At 42.0% G+C, this 27,974-nt stretch overlaps 1 protein-coding gene and 1 pseudogene across 1 annotated transcript in view; one reads left to right on the top strand and one right to left on the bottom strand.

The window, feature by feature from the left end:
* LOC126293543 (transcription factor SPT20 homolog) overlaps positions 1–27,699 on the top strand; it is a 189,307-nt gene extending 161,608 nt beyond the window's left edge. The window contains exons 7-10 of the mRNA XM_049986809.1: positions 3,143–3,486; positions 6,248–6,458; positions 8,663–8,824; positions 24,089–27,699. Coding sequence (XP_049842766.1) covers positions 3,143–3,486; positions 6,248–6,458; positions 8,663–8,824; positions 24,089–24,397 — 1,026 coding nt within the window. The 3' untranslated portion in view covers positions 24,398–27,699. The remainder of the gene's footprint in view (positions 1–3,142; positions 3,487–6,247; positions 6,459–8,662; positions 8,825–24,088) is intronic.
* On the bottom strand, positions 14,444–14,560 carry LOC126293871 (5S ribosomal RNA; annotated as a pseudogene).
* Positions 27,700–27,974: the final 275 nt, after the last annotated feature.

Raw genomic sequence — 27,974 nt, 5'->3', positions numbered from 1 at the left:
CCTCCGTCTTCAACCCCACACACAAACAGCCTTCTACACAGCCCTCGAATAAGATGGGTAAACCTCTATGTTCAGGTATTGTAAACCTAAGTTGGTCATCCTGTGCTCTCCTCTAAACGAGAAGCAACATCGTCTGCTCCCAGCAGACGATGACCAACTCAACGATTCCCAGAAAACAAAACCGAAACCCACATTAAAACACACATATAATAATCAATAGGCCTTATTTGGGTGCTCAGTCTTTCTGATAGGGTTCATGCGTTGAGCTAAAATCAGGTTGTTGTTGTTGTGGTCTTCAGTCCTGAGACTGGTTTGATGCAGCTCTCCATGCTACTCTATCCTATGCAAGCTTCTTCATCTCCCAGTACCTACTGCAGCCTACATCCTTCTGAATCTGCTTAGTGTATTCATCTCTTGGTCTCCCTCTACGACTTTTACCCTCCATTCTGCCCTCCAATACTAAATTGGTGATCCCTTGATGCCTCAAAACATTTCCTACCAACCGATCCCTTCTCCTAGTCAAGTTGTGCCACAAGCTCCTCTTCTCCCCAATTCTATTCAATACCTCCTCATTAGTTATGTAACCTACCCATCTAACCTTCAACATTCTTCTGTAGCACCACATTTCGAAAGCATCTATTCTCTTCTTGTCTAAACTATTTATCGTCCACGTTTCACTTCCATACATGGCTACACCCCATAAAAATACTTCCAGAAACGACTTCCCGACATTTAAATCTATACTCGATGTTTCTTCTTCAGAAACGCTTTCCTTGCCATTGCCAGTGTACACTTTACATCGTCTCTATGTTGTACCGAATTCGACAAGTGTCTTATAAAACGACTTCACAGAGACATTGCAAAGGCCTTGAAGGATCGATGGTACCTGTTGGTGAAGGAAGTGCAGCAAAAAGTTAAGGACTTCTTCACTCACCAGGCCATGGTGTTATACTAAACAGGTATATTCTAACTACTGTCTATGTGGTATCATTGCCTCAATGTCCATTGTGATTTTGCCTCATTGGTATACCATTTCTGAACTGTATGACCTTCGGATGGGACGGTGCGAGTGAGCGTGAAAATTATTATTGAAATATTCCATATACTATACAAGAAAATAATTTGCAGCTGAAGTGGAGATTATGCTGCACCATGGAATCACGGACAAATACTTACTGGCATAAAGTAACAATTATGTCCGCCTTTCTTCCTGTACGCACTCATGCAGCGGTATAAAACAATATCTTTCATTCCAACCAAACGTTCCTCATTTCCCAAAACAGATATTTAGCGTAGTTCACCTGAAACTGCTCTGCATCAGTGCCTGCTGTCTCAGAAAATACCACTTACACGAAGAAATACATTTTTCATCTCCTAACGTCACTATTTCTTTCTTGGTTTGGCTCACTGAGAACCACGTGAAGTAACCTAGGTCTTCTTTGCTTCCTTAATCCTTTCTTTCCCGTAATTTTCCATTTTTTTGTCTACTGTTTTTTCGTCTTTTTTCTGTCAACATTGGACCAGTCTTTTTCTGTGCTTTTTTCCTGGAAAACTCTGAAACTTTTTACTTTTTCTCTGAACGTTTCCTCCTGCATTTCCTTTCCCTCATGTCTACTTTAACTCTTTTGATCCACATCTCTGATTTTTTTGTGCTCCAGTAAAGAAAAACTAAAAATTTATTTTTCATTCTGTGCTCATGTAGCCTGTTTAGTTATCCATATAATTATACTTCAGCTTATCGTATTAAAATTCTGGACTCGCGTTTGTGATTTAGGTTTCCAATGATTTCCTTAAATCATTGCAGAGAAATGCCGGGATGGTTCCTTTGAAAGGGCACGCCCGGCTTATGAAACCTCCCCTTAAAAAAATTTATGAATCATGGTGTTGGTAAACCTCTTACGTTATTTGATTTTTCAAACAGCTGAGCAAAACTGAACGTACTCAGACATTACTCTCTTTACCTATTCTGATCAACACTAAACTAGCACACAATATTTTTAGCGCAACGCATCTGACTTTCAATAATCCCTACAAAAGAATGGCCCTGACTAACAATAACCTATACCTTTCATGAATCACTTACCTAACAAAAGTCTTCGTTACTCGAACTACTGCAATACAGTGAGCGCCAATACTGACAGTTAAATAAAAGGTTCAAACTACAGAATGCACTAACTACTGATAGGCATAGTTAGCAAATGAAAGATTTTGATAAAGAACAAACAATGAATTTACCTTAATAGTGTTCAAAAGTCATTATATATATATATATATATATATATATATATATATATATATATATATATATATAGCAGTTCATGAAATCCAGTCTTAAAAATTTCGTCTTTCTGGCGGACACACGTCCAGATCATCCGCTCTCAAAACTCCGCCATCTCTCTCCCCACATCCACCACTGCTGGCGGCTCACCTCCAACTGCGCAACGCTACGCGCTGTTCACATCCAACTGCCGAACTCTACAATAGCGAATATTCCAACAATGCCAACCAGGAACAGACTGCACACAGCACAGCCGGTGATTTTCATACAGAGCGCTACGTGGCGTTACCAACATAAAAACCTAAACAGCCTACTTACAGGCTTTCTTCCCCATCCTTGACACAATCCGAGCTTGCGCTCCATCTCACCTCGATGTAGACCAGACGTTAAATCCGATGTACCTTCCTTCCTTCGAATGGCAATTTTTTGATCGACTCTTCTATTAAATAGGCAATGGCCTTGCCGCAGTGCATACATCGGTTCCCATCAGATCACTGATGTTAAGCGCTGTCGGGCGTGACCGGCACTTGGATGCGTGACCATCCGGGCCTCCATGTGCTGTTACCATTTTTAGGGGTGCACTCAGCCTGAGGATGCCAATCGACGAGGTACTCGACCGAATATTAGCGGCTCCGGTCAAAGAAAACCATCACACGCCCTTCCTATCCGCATCCTCAGCTGAGGATGACACGGCGGTCGGATGGTCCCGATGGGCCCCTTGTGGCCTGATGATAGAGTGCTGAGTGCTTCTATTAAATACCAGCAAAATTTGTGTCTATAGTTACTTTATTAAAAAATATTGTATTATAACTTGTGTCGTTTCGTTCTGCTGGAATGTTCCTTCTATGCCTGATCGTGTTGCAGCTGCTGGCCCAGCAACGTGCAGAGCAGGAGCGCCAGAGACAGGTGGAGGAACAGCAGCTGCGCTTGCAGCTGGAGCTACAGAGACAAAGGCAGCTGCAGCAGCAGCAGCTGCTGGAACTGCACCGACAAAGGCAGCTGCTGGAGGCGCAGCGGCTGCGGCAGCAGCAGCAGCTGGAACTCCAGGCGCAAAGGCAGCAGCAGCTGCAGCTGCAAAGGCAGCAGCAGCTGGAGTCTCAGAGGCAGCAGCAGCAGCAGCTGTTCCTGGGACAGCAGCAGCCGGCGCCATCTGTGATACAGCAGCAGCAGGCCTTCTTCTCTGGCAGGCCGACACTGCAGGGATTCAGGTGAGGTCACGCCACACAGTTTGCAGTGATCTACAGGGTGATCAAACAGTTAGTATAAATTTGAAAACTGAATAAGTCACGGAATAATGTAGATAGAGAGGTACAAATTGACACACATGCTTGGAATGACATGGGGTTTTATTAGAACCAAAAAATACAAAAGTTCAAAAAATGTCCGACAGATGGCGCTTCATCTGATCAGAATAGCAATAATTAGCATAACAAAGTAAGACACAGCAAAAATGATGTTCTTCACAGGAAATACTCAAGATGTCCACCATAATTCCTCAGGAATATTGCTGTGAACAGCACTGTAAAGCATGTCCGGAGTTATCGTGAGGCATTGGCGTCGGATGTTGTCTTTCAGCATCCCTAGAGATGTCGGTCGATCACGATACACTTGCGACTTCAGGTAACTCCAAAGCGAATAATCGCACGGACTGAGGTCTGGGGACCTGGGAGGCCAAGCATGACGAAAGTGGCGGCTGAGCACACGATCATCACCAAATGACGCTTCTAGGAATACGGATGGGGTGGAGCGCCATCCTGCATAAACATTGTACGCTCCAGCAGGTGTTTATCAGCCAGGTTGGGGATCATGCGACTGTAACATATCGGCGTACCTCTCACCCGTCACGGTAGCAGTTACACAACCAGAATCATGCATTTCCTCGAAGAAAAAAAGGCCCGATAACGGTAGATGTGGTCGTGCAATGGAGTTCCCAAAATCTGCAGTTGTGGGCGTTGATAGACCCTCGGAGCGCGAAAGTAGCTTCGTCGGTTCACAACACGTTACTCAACCAATTGTCATCTTCCGCCATCTTTTGAAACGCCCACACCGCAAATGCCCTCCTCTTCATTACATCGCCAGGTAACAGTTCATGATCCCGATGAATTTTGTACGGATAGCATCGGAGGGTACGCCTCAGTGCCAACCAAACAGTAGTGTACGGAATGCCGGTGCGACGTGCGACTGCACGAGCGCTGACTTCCCCGCGCGTAGACGAACCCGCTACAGTCTCCATTTCTTCCTGAGCTGTCTCAGCAGCATTACGCCTTGTGATCGGTCGGCCACTACGGGGTCTATCGTCTAAACAACCCGTGGCTTAGAACTTCGAAATCATTCTCGCCACAGCTGCATTTGTCTACGGACCTTTACCCGTTCGAATCCCCTTCCTATAGGTTCGTAACGCTGAACCAGCACATTCCCCATTCCCATTCTCATACTCCACTAAAAGCGCCTTTTCAGGTAACGTCAACATGCTGCGACTCCTGGTGCATCTGATTCTCTCTCTCATTACAGCTCCTTTTATACACGATTGTCATGCGCAGTCACTGACGTTTTGCTTTCCAGCGCCATCTGTCGGACATTTTGTAAACTTTTTTTTATGTAGTAAAAACCCATGTCATTGTAAGCATGTGTGTCAATTTTTACCTATCTACGTTATTCCGTGGTTTCTTAAGTTTTCAAACTTATACAAACTTTTTGATCGCCCGTTATATCTACATCTACATATATACTCCTGTTCTTCTCACAAATGAAGTGATGGGAAAATTTCTGTCTGTATGCCTACGTATGAGTCCCAATTTTTCTTATCTTGCCTTTGTGGTTCTTTCACGAAAAGTGTCTAGGCAGCAGTACAATCATTCTGCAATCAGCTTCAACTGCCAGTTCTCTAAATTTTCTCAATAGTGCTCCCCAAAAAGAACGTTGCCTTCCTTCCAGGGACTCCACAATACATGCATGTTGTTCACACCTACTGGTAAAAAAATCCAGCACCCCACACCTAAATTGCTTCAAATCATTTCTTTAATCTGCAGATGCCTTATATTTGACATCGATCTAAAGTGTTTATGTTCAATGAAAATTATTAAAAAATTGAAATTATTTCCAAAGGGTTTAAATATTAATTTTTCTAGCCTTCAGAAAGTATTCTGAAGCAGGTGAGTAATACAAGTTACGCCAATAGAAATACTTGTTGCATCATACTCAATATGTGTTACACTCTACCCCACACTGGGCACACTGAAACAGTTTATATTTTTACTTAATCTTCTCAGTAACTCCACCAATTTTAGACCGTTACTGAGTCTGTGAGATGATTGTTAAGGCACAAAAATGTGTGAGAAGAACAATGTCTCCACAAACAAATTTTTCAAAATTAAAGAAAAAAAACCGTTTTGTTACATTGTGCCCCATATTTACCTCATATTTGACGTCGATCTAAAGTGTTTATGTTCAATGAAAATTATAAAAAAATTGAAATTATTTCCAAAGGGTTTAAATATTAATGTTGCCTAGCCTTTAACTGTAGGTTGTGTTCTGAAGCAGTTGAATAATACAAGTTATAACAATGGAAACACTCGTTACACTGCAGTCAATATGTGTTACACTCTACCCCACACTGGGCACACCGTAACAGTTTACATTTTCACTTAACCTTCTCAGTAAGTACACCAATTTCAAACCCTTACGCAGTCTGTGAGACGGTTGTTAAGGGAGAAAAATGCATGAGAAGGCAATGTCTTCACAAACAGATTTTTCAAAACCCTAAAAAAAACTGCTTTGTTACAGTGTGCCCCACCTTCCCCTACTGTAGTTCTTTCCTTTTTTTTTTGGGTTCTTCACTGACAAGATACTAACCGATCAAAACCTTAGCGACAGGGGATCGCTGAAGGCTAAGTAGTAGAGTGAAGTTCGGAGGGAGGTTGGCTGTCCTGACGACTCACTGGTTGGCTACCCTGCGTGTGTGTGTGGCAGGTCCCAGAGGCAGGAGCAGCAGTCGGCCACGGCCAACCCCGGCGTCGTGGACGTGCTGCCCAGCGTGGGCGCCGAGCTGAAGCCGCCGCCCCCGCCCCTGCCACGCAACAACGTCAACAACAACAACGCAGCGCAGTTTCGCGGGTTTTCCCCAGCGCTGAGTCAGCGCCTGCCGGCTTTCCTGCCGACGCCCGCATCGCCTCAGCAGCAGGTAGCTCACCCGCAAAGGTCGACAAACAACTTAAAACTAACTCATCATGGGTTTCTGACTACCCAATAATCAACACAGTAGGCAAACATAAAGGAAACCAAGGAGATATGTGGAAAGAAAATTAAACTCTGTTTGCACCACTTCTCGAAGCAACTCGAAACTCCGCTCAAACATGCCATGAAGGCCCAAAGGTACCGACCGGTCGCCGTGTCATTCTGAACCCACATCGTCACTCGATCTACATCTACACCTACGCAAGCCACCCAATGGTGTGTGGCGAAGGGCACTTTATGTGCCACTGTCATTACCTCCCTTTCTTGTTCCAGTCGCGTGTGGTTCACAGGAAGAACAACTTCCGGAAAGCCTCCGTGCGCACTCAAATCTCTCTAATTTTACATTCGTGATCTCCTCGGGAGGTATAAGTAGGGGGAAGCAAGCAAGCTATGCCGCAATGCAGAGCGCCTCTCTTGCAGAGTCTGCCTCTTGAGTTTGCTAAACATCTCTGTAACGCTGTCACACTTACTAAATAACCCCGTGACGAAACGCGCCGCTCTTCTTTGGATCCTCTCTATCAATCTGACCTGATGAGCAGTATTCAAGTATAGGTCGAACGAGTGTTTTGTAAGCCACCTCCTTTGTTGGTGGACTACAGTTTCTAAGGACTCTCCCAATGAATCTCAACCTGGCACCCGCCTTACCAACGATTAATTTTATATGATCATTCCACTTCAAATCGCTCCACACGCATACTCCCCGATATTTTATAGAGGCAACTGCTACCAGTGTTTCTTCCACTGTCATATAATCATGCAATAAAGGATCCTTCTTTCTATGTTTTCGCAATACATGACATTTGTCTATGTTAAGGGTCAGTTTCAACTCTCTGCACCAAGTGCCGCTCCGCTGCAGATCTTCCTGAATTTCGCTGCAATTTTCCAATGCTGCAAGTTCTCTGTGTACTACAGCATCATCCGCAAAAAGCCGCATAGAACTTCCGACACTATCTACTAGGATGCGGATATGGAGGGCCATGTGGTCAGCACACCGCTCTCCCGGCCATTTTGTCAGTTTATGTCGAACCTTGTATGAAGGAAGAAGAAATTTCCTAGTTTCATGTCCTCCCTCACTTGATTGTCTGTCAATCTGTTAAAACAGAACCCTTATGGAGTCGCATTGTCATTCTTCTGTCTACCTGTCTTTCTGTCTCTCTCCAACTTTTACGAATCACCTTTCTCACGAACAGGTGGACACATCAAGTTAAAATTTATGTCACATCCTTGGGTCTATGGCCCCCTGGTGGTGTAAGAATTTTAAGCTTCTAAGACAACTCACTCAAAAGATATGGCCACGTACATCACATGTTTTGACACTCGAAAAGGCACTCATCAAAACCTACTGGGTACTTCTTGTTCACATTGAATCATTAAATTTGGCACGAAGCTACATTTCACAGTAGAGATAAAAGAAAAATCAGAAAGTCGTTAATTTTTTTTGTTATTTCTTTATCGGTCTGTCTGTCTCCCAGTCTTTTATCTTCCCTTTTACTTTTGAACAGATTGGCATATCAAGTTCACATTCCTGTCACGAACTAAATTCTATGCTCCCTGAGCGATGTAAAAAATTTCAGGCTCTCAAAAGATTTGGCCACTTATATCATATGTTTTGATAGTCAAAAACTCACTCATAAATGTTATAGGGTGCTTTCCGTTAACTTAGAATCATAAAACATGGCAAGAAGCAAGGTTTTACAAAACAATTACAGGAAAAAATAAAAAATAGATAGTTTGTAACAATATCGCAGGGAAATTTTTTTTCTTATTTTCTATCCGTTTGTCTGTCTCTCAGTTTGTCAAGACCTATTTTGCTGTGGAACAGTTTGACGAATTTTCAGATTTATGTCACAATTTTAATTCTACGTTCTCCTGTCGGTGTAAAAAATTTACACTTTCTAAGTCAATGCAATCACAAAAGATTCGACCATTTACGTAAAGTAAAATAAACTAGAAATTGTTACATTGTAGTTATATCACGCAAAAAATATCTTTTTATATTTGGCACATACATTGCATTCATCATCCATCACGAACGTTTCTGCATTCAAACATGAAATGCTAGTTGTGGTCATGTTCTAGTAAGTAAATAAAAGAAATATTTGATTAGATCTTCTGCTCCTACATATATAAAGTGAAGTGCCTGCTTCACAGGTGCGGGCACAGCAGCAGCAGCAGCAGCAGCTGCTGCAGTCAGGCACGAGCCCCGTGCTGAGTAGGCAGGTCCCAGACGGCAGGGGACAGCAGGTGCTGATTCAGCAGTCGGTGCCCTTCTCGCTGCCCGTACAGCCGCCGCCGCAGCCACAGGACGTTTCGGTAGGTTCACTCTCATCGTCAGTAGTATGCTCCATCAGAAGCCAGCCTTTAACGGTGTGCAATTTGCAGGGATTCGCACAAAATAATGTGCATAGTCCCCCGATGGGACCGTACCATGTAATGGGAGTAATCAAGACTTTACTTTCATAACAGTATTATAACACAACGTTGCAGACTGAAACAATGGCCGGCTGGGGTGGCCAAGCGGTTCTAGGCGCTACAGTCTGGAACCGCGGGACCGCTAAGGTTGCAGGTTCGAATCCTGCCTCAGGCATGGATGTGTGTGATGTCCTTAAGTTAGTTAGGTTTAAGTAGTTCTAAGTTCTAGGGAACTGATGACCACAGCAGTTAAGTCCCATAGTGCTCAGAGTCATTTGAACCGTTTGAAACAATGAATTAATTTTTTTTTTTACCAGCACTGGGATTCCATCCTGTGTCCCCTTCTTACTCTGCATGCACCATACTGGCACTGCAGTTACCACAGTTGCATCCTCACCATAGATAAGGTGAGGCTCATTATATCTTAGGAACATCAACAGTGTATAATTATTATATCATTTATGCCTGAAGTATAGTCAGGATTAACCCTAGTTTGCACATTTCTAAGGTGGAATGCCTTGGCAATACTGACGTGAGTCAGGTTAGATGGAGAGTAGCAATGGGTGATGGATGAATTGGAGTTTGTATCAGGGAGGGAGACATAATCTGTGCAGGTGTGATAGATGTAGTGCAGAGGAGGCGTGGTGAATAGCACATGTGTCTAGTAAGTAGGAAAACAAGGTTCGAATCCTGGTGCTGGTATAAATTTTAATTTATTCCTTCAGCCTAGATCACTATCATACTTAAATGTGTGACTCATTGGGTCTCAGTTTTCAGCTATGAATGATTAGTATCGCATACAGGGTATACAAAATTACTTATACAGATATGTAGAATTATTGAGGGAGATAAAAAGAAACATCTTTATACATGACACAAATGCGAGAAGTGCGCCGGTTTCTTGCTTGGGGCTCTTGAGTGGTTTGTCGACCTTTCCTTAGCGTAAGGCACACAGTTCTCTGACTGCTTCGTATGCAAAGTGTTGACCCTGGAATCTGATTTGTAAGGCATTTACATGTTACTGCTACGAAGGGTAAGTTTTAATCCTTGATAACAGTGTCCGCATTCCTGTGAAAAAAATTACGTCCTTCTTCTTCTCCAGCGTATGAGCCATTATGTACTATGTTTATTTCTACTGTTTCTTCCATATTTCTGTCATCGTTTCTTTGTGTTTCTCTATTCTTTCTTCAGTTCCTGTGGCTCCAGTCTTCTTCTCGGGTTTTCCACGGACACCTAGAAAATTGTACAATTTCATTACGAGCAGCAGTCATCCACCAATATTTTGTGGTGTTATTCAGAGTTTGTCATGTCCCCTCCAATTTCTTTGCACCATGTGTTACCCATTTTTGACAAAATGAGTGGTCTTATTGATAATCTATTGGGATTCATCCCTTGGATGAGGCTGCAGAATGCCATTGTTCTTTCCCTTATTATATGTGTTATTTTTTCAATATGTCTTTTGAATTGATTATGCCCCAAGTGCTCGCAACATTTTCCTTAGCATTTTTCTTTCAGCCATTTCAAATGCTTCTATCATCACCGTTTTGTTTAGTATGCTGCATAAAGTGCTTCTTGTCGTATTACCGTATGGTAGTGTCTAATTTAAGCACCTATGGATAACGATTTCTTATTATACACATCCTTAGTGAGTCTGTATGTTATTATTCATCTTACTAGCTTTTGATTTTCTGGTTTCTCTTTCTAAAACCTCGTTTCCAGTTACTTCTCCCAGATACTCCTCACAGTTTTCTACTTCTAACAATTTTCTATATTTAGTTTCAATTGTGTTCGCGACTGCCGTAATGTGCTTCTTAAATTTGTTCTTTTTTTTTTTTTTTTTTTTTTTTTTCAAAGGAGATTTGTAAGGCTGCATTTTCAAGTTGTTCCTTCACCAAAATTATCTGTTCACTGGCTCTTTCAATTGAGTATAAAAATAGATAGGTCATCTACAAATGCTAGAAAGGCTGTTTGTATGTTGTTCCTTTTATAATCTAATGTAACTCCCTCAGTGATTTGGCTTTCTGCTAATGACGTTCGCCATTCATTTATCACGTTTTGCAGAACGCATTATAGAGAAGTGTTAAGAGACACCAACTTCCTGTCTGACTCCAGTGTGTGCTGAATTAGAGCAATAATTTTACCACCTAACTTCAGTTCGTTGAGAATCTTAAACAAGGACATAGGCCTTTCTGAGGCCAACAAAAGTGGTTAAGGATTTTTAGATCTCCTTCCAGACATATTATTTTTTGTTAATGATGTGTTTAGCTGAAATTTTCTACTGTTTCTTATGGGTCCTTTATGACTGATTCCTCTCTAACCTAGTTGTTGATTCAACAATCGAGCAGTAAGGTGCGTATATGCAGAAAGATTTACAAGCAGGAAGTTAGGGACTCATTTCACATTCAAAGATTTAATGGCCATTGTCTTACACCAGACCGATGGGAGCCTGACAGCCCTTGCAGTCTGTGAACTCAGTTTGAAGAAGCTGTGTCACAGCGATTTCAGGACAATCACAACGCCAGCACACGATCCGTGGCCTAGAAAATAAGTACCTTCATCGCCAATGCGTTAAACCACGCGTACGAGACTGGCATGCATCCATCCAAGTATCAGAAGCTGCTAGACCTATCAGCTAATGAATTTCCTCAGCGCGTGGAATTCTGCCAGATATAACTGTAAACATCCATGATTTCCGAACGTACGTTTGGTTTGCTGAAAAGGGAGGTAATATTCAGGGGCCACAACAACCATGGCTGGAAGTTTGAAAATCTTAAGGCAACTCATGTGTTCCACTATCAACAGATATTTATGAAGGAAGGTATTGTTCACTATGATGTGATTGGGCCATATTTTCTACCCAATACGCACAGTAGAAGTTACTGCATCTTTGTCCTTACCCCCCCCCCCCCCCCCCTTCGTAGCATTAAGATGTAACTGTCTCACAGATCGCATCCTAGGGTCAAAGTTTTGGGTAAAAGTGTGGACATTAGCCTTCAAGCCTTGGAGTACTAACATAAATGTTGAAGAATGTCCCACTACCAGAAAGACAACGATTAGAGTTCCACCACGACCGGATCTCACCACAGTTTCCCACAACTGTCAGAAAACGACAATCTTTTACTCAGTCATGATTTAAATAATGAAAGGTGCAGCAATTACTTGTATTTTGATGCTTAGCACGACATCTTCCGAGAATTTATCCTCATTTTCAAGTGCATTTGTGCGTTAGTTTACATGAATATATTTGGCGATGTTTGCATGTGTGATTTTCTCCCTCTCTCGCATTTGTGATCAGACTGCAATCAGAAATTCTAACAAAATTAATCAGTCTAATGCACTTGAAAATGAGAAAAAAATTGTCGAAACGTGTTTTGCTAAGCATCAAAACGTAAGTAACTGGTGCAGTTTCATTATTTAAATCATGAATGACACAATTGCAGGATTCCCAGAAACATCTAATATGATAAAAGAAGTTAAATTTTCCTCAGTTGTTGGACTGGGAGAAGTGTGTCAAGGAGATTAACACGCTTAACCGTGACTCCCGTGTATCCATACAGTAACTCTCTTATTAAAGTCGCCGGCCAGGGTGGCCGAGCGGTTCTAGGCGCTACAGTGTGGAACCGCGCGACTGCTGTGGTCGTAGGTTCGAATTTTGCCTCGGGCATGGATGTGTGTGATAGGTTAGTTAGGTTTAAGTAGTTCTAAGTTCTAGCGGACTGATGACCTCAGAAGTTGTCCCATAGTGCTCAGAGCCATTTGAACCATTTTGTTATTAAAGTCAGTCACTGTATACAGTTTTAAACATATTACATCAGTAGTGTGGAAGGAAATGCTCAGTGGTACAAGGTGGCCAGAATAAAAGAGACTCCTTTCACATAGACTTCTAGGCGCGCAGTCCGGAACCGCGCGACTGCTACGGTCGCAGGTTCGAATCCTGCCTCGGGCATGGATGTGTGTGATGTCCTTAGGTTAGTTAGGTTTAAGTAGTTCTAGGGGACTAATGACCACAGCAGTTGAGTCCCATAGTGCTCAGAGCCATTTTTTTCACATAGATAGTTCACTCGTCTGTTGTAAATACAGAATACTAGTAAATTATTGTTATGAAAAACAGCGTACTGAACATTCAGTAGGTAAGCAGCTCACAGGGGTTACTGAAAATGTTCATCATGAACTTTGGCACACAACTCAGCACGTCTCAACATGTTTCTGGAAGCTCTTGCCATTTCATTTGGTGTGATTTTCGCAATCGCAATCTGAATGTTTGTTTTGAACTCTTGAATTGTATGCGGGTTGTTACTGTAGACTTTGCCTTTAAAGTGCCCCACAAATGAAAAATCACAGGTAGACAGATCGGGTGATCTGGGACACCGTAAACCTGCGGAAACTGAACGTTCTTCTCTGAAAGTTTGATGGAGGTATTACACCGAAAACCATATCGTATGCGTCGTAGCACCGTGTTGATCCAAAAACGCATACTCTCGTTCTTCCTCCGTTAACTGCGCTACGAATGATTCCGTTACATACAGTTCTCAGTTGACGATGTTATTAAAGAAAATGGCGTGTTTAATCCGTTGATCTAAAGCTGCCCACCGAAGGCCTACTTTCCAATCACGCAGATGCACCTCAAAGCGTTCCCTGGGATTATCTGTTGAGTAATAGTGTTTTGAGAGGCCACGAATCCGCTAAGGTGAAGCCATGCCGCGACTGAGGTAATGTAACGATTTTCATCCAGATAACCACCAGTGACATGCATGAGTCGTAGCGCTGTCGTTATGCGTAATTCTTAATGATTGCACCACTCTTACTTACTTGCGTATGTAACATTTTCAGCATGTCCTGGCATGACGTTCGTTAGATATTTAGCTGTGGGGATAGACGTCTGGTCGATTACCGTAGACTGTTTACCGTATTCTCCTGAACACGTTCAATGTTACCCAGCGAACAAACTTTCTTTACACGGTCACGTTTGAAACTAGTGACTGAATCTGTTGCCCTAAATGCAGTGATCAACATCAGGACAACACTTTTTGTACAGGCAGCTGTTTCTGCTTATTTTATCGTGAATCTTCCATTTAACATTTTAAACGATTGACCTCCAAAAAGAGTTTCAACAATCAACAGTTCTATCTTTGTTTCATTGCAAAAGGCATCCTGCAGAATTATATTCACAACAAGTTTCAAACTGACTGCTGACATCGCCCCGCTGATCAGTAAATCACCGCTCAACGTGACGTGACCCCTGGACGAACAACGGTCCTAGCGTTAAGGAATAAGAGTAGTCAGATAGCTTCAAATATCACGCTCGGTATGACACAGCACTCACTCCGTCTTCAGGCCACGACAGGTCTACCGGGACCATCCGACCGCCGTATCATCCTTCGAGGACGATGCTGATAGGAGGGGCGTAGGGTCAGCACACCGCTCTCCCGGTCGTTACGGTGCTATTCTTGACCGAAGCCGCTACTATTCGGTCGAGGAGCTCCTCAGTTGGCATCACGTGGCTGAGTGTACCCCGAAAAATGGCAACAGCGCATGGCGGCTGGATGGTCACCCATCCAACTGCTGGCCACGCCCAACAGCGCTTAACTTCGGTGATCTCACGGGAACCTGTGTATACACTGCGGCAAGGCCGTTGCCCGGTATAACACAGGGCCTCTTTTATCTTGGCCACCGAGTATAACAGAGTTCACTTGTTTTGTCTAGTGCTAACAGAATAGTTAAGCAGCTGTGCAGTAGCGACGGACGAAGTCTTTAGGCAGTTAAGGACGGAATCTAAATCGTCGGAGTTTTCCCACCAAGTTGATGTCCCACTAGGAACACAATGTTCCTAAAGACTGGAAAGTAGCACAGGTCACATCAATATTCATGAAAGGAAATAGGAGTAACCCACTGAATTACAGACGCATATCACTGCCCTCAATTTTGGAGCACGTACTGTACTCGAACATTGTGAATCACCTTGAAGAAAATGACTTATTGATACATAACCAACACGGATTCAGAAAATTCGTTCTTGTGCGACGCAGCTAGCTCTTTATTCCCATGAAGTAGTGAGTGCTGTCGGCAAGGAATCTCAGATCGATTCCATATTCCTACATTTCCAGAACGTTTTTGATACCGTTCCTCACAAGTGCCTATTGATCAAATTGCATGCATATGGAGTATCGTCTCAGTTGTGTGTCTGTATTCGTTATTTCCTCTCAGAGTGGTAATAGATCGTAGTGATAGATGGTAAATCATCGAGTAGAACAGAAGTGGTATCTGGCGTTCCGCAAGGTAGTGTCACAGGCCCTCTATTGTTCTTGGTTTTCATAAATGATCTAGGTGATAATCTGAGCAGCCCTCTTAGATTGTTTTCAGATGACGCTGTAATTTACCGTCTAGTAAAATCATCAGACGATCAATTCGAATTAGAAAATGATTTAGAGGGAATTTCTGTTTGGTGCGAAAAGTGACAATTGGCACTAAACAAAGAAAAGTGCGAGGTCATCCACATGGGTGTACGATAAATCGCAAAAATCTAACGGCTCTCAATTCGACTAAATACCTAGAAGTTACAATTACGAGCAACTTATATTGGAAAGACCACATAGATAATATTATAGGGAAGGCAAACAAAGACTGCGCTTTGTTGACAGAACACTTAGAAGATGCGACAAACCCACTAAAGAGAGAGCGTACATTATACTTGTCTGTCCTCTGCTGGAATATTGCTCCGCGGTGCTGGGTCCTTACCAGGTAGGATTGTCGGAGGACATCGAAAAAGTTCAAAGAATGGCAGCTGGTTTCGTGTTATCGCGCAATATGCGTGTAAGAGTCACTGATATGATACGCAAGTTGAGATGGCAGTCACTGAAACAAATGCGGTTTTCTTTGCGGGAGAGATCTGGTTACGACTTTTCAATCACCAACTTCCTCTTTGGATGGGAAAATATTTTGTTGACACCCACCTACGTAGGGAGAAATGATCATCATAATAAAATAAGAGAAATCAGAACTCGAACGGAATGATCTGTGTGTTCACTTTTCCCACGCGCCATTCGAGAGTGGAATGGTAGAGAAGTAGTACTAAAATGACGCGATGAACCCTCTGCCAGGCACTTAAGTGTGAATTGCAGAGTAACCATGTAGATGTAGATGTAGATGTCATGCATACCCATTTCAGCACTTTGAAAATGCCGTACCCACCACCTCACACTGCTCACGTTTATTGTATCGTTTCCATACCCTTTAGCAAGCGTCGATGGATTCCAATCAGCGCTGTTCTTCAGCAATAAGGAACTCAATCATTCATCGCTGTCCATGTGACACTCCACTTTGCAAGGAGGCATTTCTTTTGGAACGACCCACGTAGCGCATATGCTACACAGGAACAGACGAGGATACGCCGAGTAGTGTATTGATGACGGTGGCTAACGCCTGCCAGTCCGGCAGTCAGCGCACATTAGCTGCATTGCTGTGAAGCTGCCATCCTTGCATAAACACTGAGATAATGCAGCTATTACGTTCTCCTGACCTAAATACTACGATTTTCTTTTTGTGGTTCAAATGGCTCTATGGGACCTAACATCTGAGGTTATCAGTCCCCTAGACCTAACTAACCTAAAGACATCATCCACATCCATGTCCGAGGCAGGATTCGAACCTGCGACTGTAGCAGCCGCATGGTTCCGGCTGAAGCGCCTAGAACGCTCGGTCACAGCGGCCGGCTTCGTTTTGTGGAGCAACATGAAGTGTACGAGATACTGATATACCCTTTTAAGACTTGCTTGTTGTTCCCATTAAGGCTACAACCACCATGCGTGAAACGCTTAGTTGTTTTGGCACGTTAGACAATCATTAGCGCTCAGATGCAGTAGTGGACCACAGTAATGGACGACACTCTAATCAACGTCTCTAAAGCATCATTCGCTGCAAAGCAGTTTGGACACTGTCTTGAGTTTCACTATCATCGAAATCTTATTGACCCTTAGCGGAGAAACGATGCAGCTGTGACAATTTTGCCACATAAAAACGTAATATTTTTGCATCCTGTATGAGCAGTAAAGGTTGAAAATTATTTGTGGTGAAGTTTCTTTTCAATATGGGTTCGGTTTACTCACCATGTGTGGTAGCGGGGTGATTCTATGGATGTTGTTGTTGTGGTCTTCAGTCCTGAGACTGGTTTGATGCAGCTCTCCATGCTACTCTATCCTGTGCAAGCTTCTTCATCTCCCAGTACGTACTGCAGCCTACATCCTTCTGAATCTGCTTAGTGTATTCATCTCTTGGTCTCCCTCTATGATTTTTACCCTCCACACTGCCCTCCAGTACTAAATTGGTGATCCCTTGATGCCTCAGAACATGTCCTACCAACCGGTCCCTTCTTCTAGCCAAGTTGTGCCACAAACTTCTCTTCCCCGCAATTCAGAATTCTTCTGTAGCACCACATTTCGAAACCATCTATTCTATTCATGTTCAAACTATTTATCATCCATGTTTCACTTCCATACATGGCTACCCTCCATACAAATACTTTCAGAAACGACTTCCTGACACTTAAATCTATACTCGATGTCAACAAATTCCTCTACTTCAGAAACGCTTTCCTTGCCATTGCCAGTCTACATTTTATATCCTCTCTACTTCGACCATCATCACTTATTTCGCTCCCCAAATAGCAAAACTCTTTTGCTACTTTAAGCGTCTCATTTCCTAATCTAACTCCCTCAGCATCACCTGCCTTAATTCGACTACATTCCATTATCCTCGTTTTGCTATTGTTGATGTTTATCTTATATCCTCCTTTCAAGACACTGGACACTAAGGATTTACAGAATTTTTCAGACAACATTTCAACTTTACATAATGCACAGTAGATTTCCTAAAAAAAATGTAGATACATGCAAGAGAACGTCCTCAACAAATATTCTGATACTAATGTCATCCAGTTATTACAACAGTGGTAATCAGTTAGGGCCCATTACTTCAGTAATATCGTCATTGTACTCATCAGTCATCTTCCAACTACTGCTGAACAAAAGTCACATTCCGATGTTCTCGAGGGATCAGTATTGCTCCCCAATATGGTTTGCACTCCTTCCCATAAGTCGTCACCTTGGTTCATCCCCATCAGTAGTGTTCATTTTCAAGGATGTTTGTAACTGTTGATTTAGGGTAGAAGATTGGTACGCTAGACATCTTCTACAGCACGGTGGACTGATAGTTATAGCTGACAGAAGAAACTGACAAGGTCAACTTTCACTCGTATACTGAGGTGGCAAAAGCCATGGGCTACCTCCTAATACCGTGTCGGACTTCCTATTGGCCGTAATTCTGCAGTAACTCGAAGCCGCAGGGACTCAAACAGTCGTTGCAAGTCTCCTGCAGAAATATTGAGCCCTGCTCCCCATTTAGCCGTCCACAATTGCGAATGTGTTGTTGGTGCAGATTTTTTGCGCGAACTGACCTCTCCATTGCATCTCATAAATGTTCGATGGTATTCATGTTGGGCGATTTGGTTGGCCAAATCATTCGCTCGAATTGCCCAGACTGTTCTGGAAACCTATCGTGAACAGTTTAGGCCCGGTGATATGGCGCATGCTCATCCACAAAAGTTCCATCGTTGTTTGGGAACATGAAGTCCATTAAAGGCTGCACATGTTCTCCATGTGGGCGAGCACAAGCATTTCCAGTTAACGATATGCTTAGTTGGACCGGAGGACCCAGTCCGTTCCCTGAAAACACATCCCACAGCACTATGGAGACACGAACAGCTTGCACAATGCCTTATTGACAACGTGGGTACATGGTTTCATGAGGTCTGCGCCAGACTTGAACCCTACCATCACCTTCTGCCAATGCCACTGCTTTCGGTCGTTAAGTGAAGGCTATCGGTCACTGCATTGTTCGTGATGTGAGGTAATACCTGTGGTTTGGTATTCTCGGAAAACTTTTGACACTGTAGATCTCTGTGTACGAAGGCTGTTTATTTCTGTCGTTGGACGCCTTTTCACGTGTATCATCTTAGTACAAATAGCTCCGACGATGGACAGCCCTTTTATATCCTTTTAACGTACACAGGATATAAGTAATACAGGGTGCCCCAAAAAGAACGACGCGATTTTATCTTGTAATAATATTGAGACAAATGTCACTAGGTACGTGAAACAGCGCTAGATATAATCGGCATGGTGTAGAGTTTCAGAAAAAATCCTCTATATGTAGCTACGAGCATAGTTTCCTCAGTGCCAACGTGCCTCAACGTTGGATAGAGCATACAGGCCCACGAGACCAGGCTTTACAGCCTTGGCCTCCTAGGTCCCCTGACTTAACACAATGTGATTTCTTCCTGTCGGGATATGTTAAGGGAACGTGCTTACGCTCCTCCTTCACCTCGTGACAATGATGAACTAATAACCGGAATATCAGCTGCTGTAGCTTCAGTGACAAGAGAAAACCCTACGCTCAGTTTTTGATGAATTCGGCTATCGGCTAGATGTCGCCTGTGCAGCCAGTGGAGGACAAATTGAACATTTCTGATGGATTTTTATAAACTTTTGTCTTTTCTGTGTGATCTAGTATGCAATTTGTTGCTGTTAAGCCCTTCTCCCTAATAAACAATTTAAAATCGGGTAATTCTTTTTGGAACGCCCTGTACTACCGCCATCTGTATACGTGGATATTGCTATCTCACACGTTTTGCCACCTCAGTGAATTTTTGAATATAGACTACTGGCCATTAAAATTGCTACACCACGAAGATGCCGTACTAGAGACGCGAAATTTAACCGACAGTAAGAAGATGCTGTGATATGCAAATGATTAGCTTTTCAGAGCATTCACACAAGGTTGGCGCCGGTGGCGACACCTACAACGTGCTGACATGAGGAATGTTTCCAACCGATTTCGCATACACAAACAGCAGTTGACCGGCGTTGCCTGGTGAAACGTTGTTGTGATGCCTCGTGTAAGGAGTAGAAATGCGTACCATCACGTTTCCGACTTTGATAAAGGTCGGATTGTAGCCTATGGCGATTGCGGTTTAACGTATAGCGACATTGCTGCTCGCGTTGGTCGAAATCTAATGACTGTTAGCAGAATATGGAATCGGTGGGTTCAGGAGGGTAATACGGAACGCCGTGCTGGATCCCAACGGCCTCGTGTCACTAGCAGTCGAGATGACAGGCATCTTATCCGCACGGCTGTAACGGATCGTGCAGCCACGTCTCGACCCCTGAGTCAACAGATGGGGACGTTTGCAAGACAACAACCATCTGCACGAACAGTTAGACGACATTTCCAGCAGCATGGATTATGAGCTTAGAGACCGTGGCTGCGGTTACCCTTGACGCTGCATCACAGACAGGAGCGCCTGGGATGGTGTACTCGACGACCAACCTCGGTTCACGAATGGCAAAACGTCATTTGTTCGGATGAATCGAGGTTCTGTTTACAGCATCATGATTGTAGCATCCGTGTTTGGCGACAACCCCGGTGAACGTACATTAGAAGCTGTGATGACCTCAACCCACAGGAAAAATAATTATCAAATTCTGAACTGTGACGTCATCCAAAATTCTAGTTGGAAAACCACACTCTTTGTTATACTTCTCAGTTGGTCACGATCCCACTTTGTTTATGAACTGAAAACTCCAATATTCACGAGAAACTACACTGAAATTAACCTGAACCGACAAAATTGTGTATATATTCTCTGAAACTTCAAAGACATCTAAGACAATATATGAAAAGAATTAGGAAAATTGACAATATTTCGTGAATCACACACAATACTGTTAATAATCGCGTGAACATTGGGGGGTTTCACCATACATCTACCCACTTTTGAGTATAAACAGTGTCTCTTAATACTACGATTCGTAGCAATACAATATCAAAAACTTTTATTACTGGGTAAACAGTCGCTTTGTGATTTGACAGCTGACACTTATATTTCCCGCTCACATCAGGATATGCACCAATACGGGAATAGCATCTTTTACAGTATTGTTCAGAACGAAAGCAATTATGGCGGTCGCTGTAATTTTCGCGCGAAGCCATATTTCGCGACAAAATACTCTTATTAGTCACTGCCGTATATCTAGTCTCATAACAATACATAAAACTACATAAAATAACTACAATAATTTTGACATGCAAGGAGAATTAGTTCTAATGAGAGGAAGAAGTTTATATTTACTGGTGTTTCAACAATGACTACCAGGCATCTTTTAATTCACTGATTGTAAATTTATTTTGGTTAGCAGAAAGCAAACATAAACTAAACAAAGAATTTATTTGAATAGAGTCTGTAATTCTTATACTTTTAATAGAGTAATAGAGAAGTAAAGTTTGTAGGTCAGGGGATAGCGTTCGGCGAAATCCCTTAACTTTTTGTTGCATACGAAGCGTTGCGTTGAGCAGCACGATGTCGGCGGTTTACGATGACGAGAGCAGGATTCAGACAGTTCTCCAGCGAAACGCAAATAAAGTTCCGGCACAGCCGTATCATTAACCCCGTGCTGATTAGCAAACCACAAGACGCCAGTATACGAACGTTGTTTACATGTCCTCTCTTTCAAAGTACATGACGTAGACATCGCTCGTTTTTACACTTCATGCACTGTCCGTGACGCTATCGTCCATTATCACACAGTTCGTCACATTCATATAGCCTTCATAGAATTGTTCTTGTGTATGAAGCAAACTGTAAACAATGTCCACTCTGTTCTCGCATTTCAAACTTTGACAATGTCACTGAAAGTCATTTATATTGCACAGTTAATTAAGGTCTTCACTTTCACGGCTGGATACAATGTGATAGACAACATTTCCACCACTCAAAACCAATACCAGCAAAGTTCATTCGTATAAAAGCACTGTTCGTGTCGGCCACCACAAAGTATTGTTAGAGGCACTTTCACAGTCCGGTTTATTTGCTCTTAAAGTTCGCTGGCGATGGCATTACATACCGCAGTGGTAAAGAGAATTAACACTCTGATAGTTGGGTATCACTGTCCATACAATTACGTATGCTTTTCATAAAACCAGTACTATTTTCCCGCGCATGCTTCACAGACACACCATCCACCATCCCCTCTACTACACAACAACCTTTCGACTATCGATATAACTATCGCTGTCCCCTGTCTATAGATTTTATATTGTTATCGTAAATTACATAAATCTTTATAAATGTTATTGACTGCAATTTTCACAATTAATAATATTCCAAAAGAGAACTTTACAAACTTTACCACAGGTACAAAGAAAGAAACATACTTATCCATTGCCAAACGAAATAATCACAATTACATCTTTACATTTAAAAACCACAGTAGAGTGTTACATAATCACAATTAGAAATGCCCATATCAATAAAAGAAAAAGAATATAAATCTAAAGAAAATCACTAAAAAAATTTTATATGCGTAATTAGCAATGCCTTCAGAAAGCGTGTATTCGTCATCGCCATACTGGTGTATCACCCGGCGTAATGGTATGCGGTGCCATTGGTTATACGTCTTCTACATCTACATCTACATGACTACTCTGCAATTCACATTTAAGTGCTTGGCAGAGGGTTCATCGAACCACAATCATACTATCTCTCTACTATTCCACTCCCGAACAGCGAGCGGGAAAAACGAACACCTAAATCTTTCTGTTCGAGCTCTGATTTCTCTTATTTTATTTTGATGATCATTCCTACCTATGTAGGTTGGGCTCAACAAAATATTTTCGCATTCGGAAGAGAAAGATGGTGACTGAAATTTCGTAAAAAGGTCTCGCCGCGACGAAAAACGTCGATGCTGTAATGACTTCCATCCCAACTCGTGTATCATATCTGCCACACACTCTCCCCTATAACGTGATAATACAAAACGAGCTGCCCTTTTTTGCACCCTTTCTATGTTCTCCGTCAATCCCACCTGGTAAGGATCCCACACCGCGCAGCAATATTCTAACAAAGGACGAACGAGTGTAGTGTAAGCTGTCTCTTTAGCAGACTTGTTGTATCTTCTAAGTGTCCTGCCAATGAAACGCAACCTTTGGCTCGCCTTCCCGACAATATTATCTATGTGGTCCTTCCAACTGAAGTTGTTCGTAATTTTAACACCTAGGTACTTAGTTGAATTGACAGCCTTGAGAATTGTACTATTTATCGAGTAATCGATTCGCATTGACGGCACTTTGAACAGTGGGCGCTACATTTCAGATGTGTTACGACCCGTGGCTCTACCCTCCATTCGATCCCTGCGAAACCCTACATCTCAGCAGGGATAATGCACGACCGCATGTTGCATGTCCTGTACGGGCCTTTCTGGATACAGAAAATGTTCGACTGCTGCTCTGGCCAGCACAATCTCCAGATTTCTCACCAATTGAAAACGTCTGGTCAATGGAGGCCGAGCATCTGGCTCGTCACAACACGCCAGTCACTACTCTTGATGAACTGTGGTATCGTGTTGAAGCTGCGTGGGCAGCTGTACCTGTACACGACATCCAAGCTCTGTTTGACTCAATGCACAGGCGTATGAAGGCCGTTATTTCGGCCAGAGGTTCTTCTGGGTACTGATTTCTCAGGATCTATGCTGCCAAATTACATGAAAATGTAATCACATGTCAGTTCTAGTATAATATATTTGTCCAATGAATACCCGTTTATCATCAGCATTTCTTCTTGGTTTCGCAATTTCAGTGGCCAGTAGTGTATATAATGGCACACCTTTACACGTGTGATGGAATGAATATACTCTAATCTTGTCATTCATAGTGTGAATGTAATTCTTCATGGAAGCTACAAACGCTCTTGAAGAGCCGGCCGCTGTGGAAGAGAGGTTCTAGGCGCTTCAGTCGGGAACCGCACAGCTGCTACGGTCGCAGTTTCGAATCTTGCCTTTGGCATGGATATGTGTGATGTCCTTAGGTTAGTTAGGTTTAAGTAGTTGTAAGTGTACAGGAGTGACGACCTCAGATATTAAGTCCAATAGTGCTCAGAGCCATTTGAACCATTTGATCTCAGTGTTAAGTCCAATAATGCTTAGAGCCATTTTGACCAATATTGAGCTCTTGATGATATCCTCATTGGGTTTCTCCAAGAAAACCGCAGAAGGGAATGTTTTAAGATGTACGTGTGGGGTCTGCCAGTGGGACGTGAGGCGTAACGAGGTGGTGCGTCAGTTCCAGCAGTTCCCGCAGCTGGGCAGCTTCCAGCCGGGCCCGCAGGCCTTCCGCCCTCAGCGCCAGCAGCCGCCCCCGCCGCCATTCGGCTTCCGGCCGCTGTCCCCCCAGCAGTACGACACCATCACGCCGGCCCTTCAGTCCCTGCAGAGGCAGCAGCAGCTCCGGCAGCGGCCCAGCCTCCTGCAGAACAACCTTCTGGGCGGGGCCCTCCGGGAAGACATCGACATCGTGTCCAAGGTGCTCAGCCTCAACCACCAGCGCCGCAACGACACGGCTCACGAGGAGGAGCCCTCACTCAGCCCTTGATGTCAAGTGTCGGTGACATCGTGCGGCCTTCAGGCCGAGAACTTACTCAGCACCACTGCCTTTCATCCCACATACATTCCAACCACCTCTCTCAACTCTCTATTCACCTAACTCCACTTACTCCTCTCAACACTCAAACATTTGCACTTGTAAGCTGTTACATCTAACTATTACCACTGCAGTCACTTGGCAATCATTCTAACCAGTACCTACAGCTGTATACACCAATCTTTCTTGAATAATCCTCCTGCTGGGAAACATCTCTCAAATCTGTCGTACTGAGCCCATACACTCTTGAGTCACAAAATAAATTTGGCAGGCTCCCTACAGTTATGGAAATCGGAAACAGCTCCAGTCCCACGGAATGAGATGTTTATCACTCATTACTGGCGTCTGTTATAACTATAATCATCTTCAGATTGTGTTACTTCATATTTAATCATGTCCTTGCTATATCTGTCTTGGAGCCTGCTGGAAAAAATTGAAGAAAGAACTGTAACCCATAGACGCCAGAAAACTCTCAGAGAACCTTAGATATTAGCTCCTCCAATGCTAAGTAACACATAGCCTACAATTATGGAACTAGGAAACAGCTCCAGTTCCATGAAATGAGATGTTTATCACTCATTACTGGCATCTATTAAAACTTTAAACATATGAAAATTATGTTACTTCATATTTAATAAGAAAGAACTGTACCCTGTAGAAGCCAAAATACTCTTAAAGAACCTTAGATCTTAGCTCCTTCAGCGCTAAGTAATACATGCCTACAATTATGGAACTAGGAATCAGCTCCAGGTCATTGAAATGAGATGTTTATTACTCATTACGGGCATCTATTATAACTTTAATCGTCTTCAGATTAAATATCTTCAGCATTGCGCTGCCCTGTCAGCAACTGTATAAATACTGGAATAACACTTACTACCGTTTGTCCATAGTGGGTATCGTCAAGCTAAAACTACAAATCCATAAATTATCGTCAGACTGTGAAAAATTCATTATATCCTCTCCAGACCATCAGAACAATAACTTAGGCTATCGCAATATTGAGTTCCTAAACATGATAATGTTCACGAAATCACACCAAGGCATAAACAAATGATGGGACATGTAATACCACAGCGTTGCACATCTATATGTCAAGCCATCAAACAGTAACCATTATGACCAATTCTGTTTGGTTTATTCCAGTAGCTGCGACTTGCGACAATAGCCTCCAGCCGCGTCTCAGCTACCAGAAATCAGAATAGAAAATGCCCCTTTGCAATTGCAGTGCGATGTATGAAGCCACGTTTCTACACAAAACTTCGCCTTGATGAGGTAATGCGATCTGTGATTTCAGACGCCTTTACATACCACTGCATGGCTCGCTGATTGACACATGGCAATAGTTGAATAATGCTTACATCCACCTTCTGGTCTGGCTGTCAACTCCCCACAGCATTTGATGTAACTGTTTCCCAGAATGTTAGCCTGCGTTTTTACTCGGAAATGAAAACGTTCTGGCTTAACGATATAATCTGTATCGAGTGTAAATTTCAGATTTTTAATAGAAATATTAAGATAATTCCTCGATGAATGTCGTCTAGAAACTTGATATCATCAATACCCGGAAATATTTCTTTCCTTAGAGCATAAAAATCATTGCATACAGGCATAGTACCAATTAAATTTACTCCTGGAGAAGTAAAGACAAAATGTCATCAGAAATATTTATTGCATAGAGCATAAAAATCATTACATACAGGTATAGTACCAATTAAATTTCCTCCCAGAGAAGTAAAGACAAAATGTCATCAGAAATATTTATTGCATCATTATTGAAAAAATTCGTTTTATATCTTTCTCAGCTCAAGAATGTGATTTGTGTGTTTAATTGAATATAAAGGCAGTAACAGTTAGCATTTAGTTTCACACAGTTCTGTATAATTTCACACTGGTACCTTCTAACATTTTTCCATATTTACCGTGTAATAAAATTTTGCTATTCTTGTAATAATTCGCCTTACACGTGGAAAACTATATTGTCTAATAGATTTCCTGATGTCAAACTTACTTGCTCTCCTGCCACTACTAAACAATATCTGTATCAGTTTCTGTTCAGCGAGTGTTTCCTTTCATGTCCTTCACTGGCTGACACTTGCCTATCATCATTCACATCATTTTTATATGAATACATTATCACATTCACAATCATTTCATTAATATTTATATTCATCGAGTAACACAAAAATATATTAATTTTAATTTAGACGTTAGTGTGAATGCTCAGTTTGAACAATGATGATCAAAATAACAATAAAATAATTGTTTTCCGATGTGAGATTTTAATTTTTACTGATTACATCTGAAATCGTTAATTATGCAACAGACACGTGCTTCTCATCATTGAGCGATGTGATGAAAGCAATTTTTTACTTTCTATTCTGTTTTACTTATATACAATATCTTCAGTAATAATTAAAATTTAAGAGTGCAACATGTAACTGGTTTAAGATATAACTTGATATAGCTTTGTTCAGTGTAAGACTGCATATGCCAATTGCGAACTGGTACAACTTTATCTCTGAACCGTGTGCTGTAGAATCGATAAAATATTTTGTACAATTACAGTATTTAATATGATATTATACTGTTTTTACACTGCTAGAATTCTTCGAGAAAGTTAAATTTTGTTTGATGTAACATGTTGCATTTTCTTTGACTTCTGTTTTGCAAAAGTTTGCAGACTATTTATGATAAATTATGCTCCAGCTATATTTAGTGTTTAATTTCAGCTCAAAGATAGTGATTCCCTTTAATTTAGATGTGCAATGTAAAGATATACGTTTTCTTTGACAAAGAAGATATCAAGAATTTCTAAAGTGCTTTTATGTTAAAAATATAGAGATTTCGTTGCTAAAATTTCAATAGTTAGAGAACATTTTCTTCTGTAAAACAGCTCAGAGCTAAAAAGGTTCGTTAATTTTGCTTTGCTTACAGTTAAAATATCTCATTTGAGATAGTTACGTAGCCTTTGCTGGATATCTTAATATTATCCAAAACATTGCTATTCAGTGTAATTTATTTATGTCTGCTTCTCACCATTCCTCAAACTTGTAAAAGAATTAGTTACATACAACAATATATTTTCTTAAGTCCAGTTACATACAACATATTTTCCGAAAGTCTTTTACAATTACACTAAATTTAACAAAAGCGTTTGCAAGTTTATTTTTGTATGATGTAAAATATATATAAATGTTACACATTCCAATCAGATGTATTTCAATACTGTATTAAATTGTTTTTACTTTATATTTTTAGATGTCTCTATATTGTTTTTATGTTCCTGATCGGGCAGTAACTATGGGGTACAGTCTAATGCTGTGCACATACAACGAGGACGCTGTATTGTATGAGATATGGCTGAAACAAATGCATAGGAAAGGCTACGGATGTTAAGTGCCTCATGATACGTTTCTAATCTTAAAAAGAAAGCCTTTTGGCATCTTTTCTGCTTTTTCATAATTGGCTAAACATGATACTTTGAAATGTGTACACACGACAACTCCCCATGTTTTTATAACTACCG

The sequence above is a fragment of the Schistocerca gregaria genome, chromosome 10 (assembly GCF_023897955.1).
Source record: "Schistocerca gregaria isolate iqSchGreg1 chromosome 10, iqSchGreg1.2, whole genome shotgun sequence".
Taxonomy (NCBI): domain Eukaryota; kingdom Metazoa; phylum Arthropoda; class Insecta; order Orthoptera; family Acrididae; genus Schistocerca; species Schistocerca gregaria.
This window is presented reverse-complemented; position numbering and strand designations above follow the sequence as displayed.